We start from the raw sequence: 2500 nt of genomic DNA, 5'->3' as shown, positions 1-2500 counted from the left end.
TACCATACCTGCTTTCCGTCTCCAAGTCTCCAACCAATCAGTGTCGAGCATTGGTGGGAGGAGTGTCTGTTAGCGGCCAATGAGAAGGGTCCTTACATGATAATAGCCAATTGGGGCGCTCCTCTCAAACATACCGCGGGGTATTTGTTTACACTACACAGTTTGGCTTTTGCTCGTAGCTTTCGTATACAAACGTTGCTCGCTCTGTGTATTTCACAGGTTCAACATTACTTACTGTTCGATTTTAGCCATATGTTATTAGTGATAAGTGACCCACATACCCCAGGACACAGTGGATTGTAAAATTGGCTTGAAATTTCGTAACTACACAGGTTATGAAGACAGGGGTCAAGTGTAGCTTTCAAGGGAAGGAAATGCAACGTTTTGATTTCGCGTTTGTATACATGACAGTATAAGGTAACGATGCGGAAAAGCCAGTGAGCCTCAAGTTGTCTATTTTTGTGAATCATCAAGATCAGCTGTGTCTCAAGATTCGTCTTATGCTAAGAAGAGTGGCTTATTCTAGAATTTTTTTTTTATCTTGACAGGAAACTATAAAGGTTGAGACTTGACATTTGCCCTATAATTATATCCCCCCCCCCTTGTTTCCTGATGACAGCCATCTGGACCAAACGACTATTCGTTGTTTGAAGCCACATTTTCAAGATGGAATGGAAAAATTTCAACTTCCTTAACAAAATCGAATTCAAGTACTTTGGAAGAGACAAGAAGCAGTAGATAGTGAGTACAAAGATTATCTTAACATTTCTTTTTTTTTTCATTATATATTTTTGGGGGGTTTATGAGTTTGACTTCGTACCAATGATGATAATTTTATGGATTTTGGGGTCCATGAACTGTTAATATTAGTTTGGGTGGGGCGTTGAGTGTCATGCATACTTGTTAATGATCGATGCTCTCAACATAAATTTTGGAGGTGTAAATATATCTGAAATTTTTTATTTTAGGGGAAAATTAACTAGCTGATTTAAACGACTATATTCCCTTTGAAATACAAGGGCTAAATGCGTAAACTTGAATTTTTGAAGATAATATACATTTTAATGACCTCCAGCGGGGCCTTGGCCCTGTATAGACTCCCTAGCAGCAGCGTGGGGCAATATGAACCCCCCACCCACCCACCCACACCCCCACCCACCCACCCACACCCCCACCCAAAAAAAAAGAAAAAAATTCAATGACAAGTTTCATTTCGATATCTTTTATAGTTTTCCCTATTAAGAAACTTTTAAGTTTTACTATAATTTTCTCGTTTCTGATAAATTGGGTATTCAAAATTTTTCTCTCTAAACAAATATCATGATATAATGATTTTTTCTTTTTTTTAAGGAAAATGTAGCATTGTGAGATTTAAGGGAAATAGCATGCAGAAATGGAAATCATATTTTTAGATTTTTTTTGAAGAGGATAAAATGGAAGAAAATATATGATAATTTTACATAGTTTTCCTTTAGTATATATTCTCTCTCTCTCTCTCTCTCTCTCTCTCTCTCTCTCTCTCTCTCTCTCTCTCTCTCTCTCTCTCTCTCTCTCAAGAATATCATTTTTCTATTTGTAAGACTTATATGCGATATAAATACCTTCTAATGTCCAGCCGGCTGCAATACAAGTTATGATCACATTAATACGTATTATGCATTTATATATATATATATATATATATATATATATATATATATACATATATATATATATATATATATATATATATATATATATATATACGGTACTTGGTCATGCTACATTACGTTTATAATTAATATATATATATATATATATATATATATATATATATTTATATATATATATGTGTGTGTGTGTGTATGTATGTATATATATATATATATATATATATATATATATATATATATGTTTACGGTACTTGGTCATGCTACATTACGTTTATAATTAATATATATCTATATATATATATATATATATATATATATATATACTGTATATATATGTATAATTTTTTTTTTATTCATTAGATTTGATTTTTTATATTATTCTATTCCGTAATTATTCGGGCCAGCTCTTTAAGAGTCGAGCTCAACTCATTTTACTGACAAATCTCCTTATAGTAATAATAATAATGTCAGTGTGTGTCCCGAATACCAGGAGGGTGTCAGAACGGTGTCAGAAAACCATGGTGTCAAATACTTTATTGCAGACAGTGTCAAGTAAAAATAACACACAGATACTTACTGACAGTGCATTGCTTTTCGCCTGTTATGACACCCGATTTAATTGGCAAAACTGTTTTGTTGAGAGAAATGGAGTCATCCCCTGACAGGTAACATCTGTGGGAGAATGAGAATAAAATTATGCAATTTATTAGTTGGTTTAAATATGCTGAAACTATTTTCTTTTGTAGTTTAGGGTTGATAATGCTAATGGTCATAGTATAGTATTAACTTATTCCTAATCTAATGATTTATACCAAATTATGATCAAATTGATATTTTTTATTGGATAT

The 2500-nt window shown here is 32.5% G+C and overlaps 1 protein-coding gene across 1 annotated transcript in view; it reads right to left on the bottom strand.

Annotated features, from left to right (window-relative positions):
• LOC137656708 (uncharacterized) overlaps positions 1 to 2500 on the bottom strand; it is a 137439-nt gene that overhangs the window by 62672 nt on the left and 72267 nt on the right. Inside the window, exon 8 of the mRNA XM_068390929.1 lies at positions 2230 to 2324. Coding sequence (XP_068247030.1) covers positions 2230 to 2324 — 95 coding nt within the window. The remainder of the gene's footprint in view (positions 1 to 2229; positions 2325 to 2500) is intronic.

Source organism: Palaemon carinicauda, chromosome 17 (assembly GCF_036898095.1).
Source record: "Palaemon carinicauda isolate YSFRI2023 chromosome 17, ASM3689809v2, whole genome shotgun sequence".
Lineage (NCBI taxonomy): Eukaryota > Metazoa > Arthropoda > Malacostraca > Decapoda > Palaemonidae > Palaemon > Palaemon carinicauda.
This window is presented reverse-complemented; position numbering and strand designations above follow the sequence as displayed.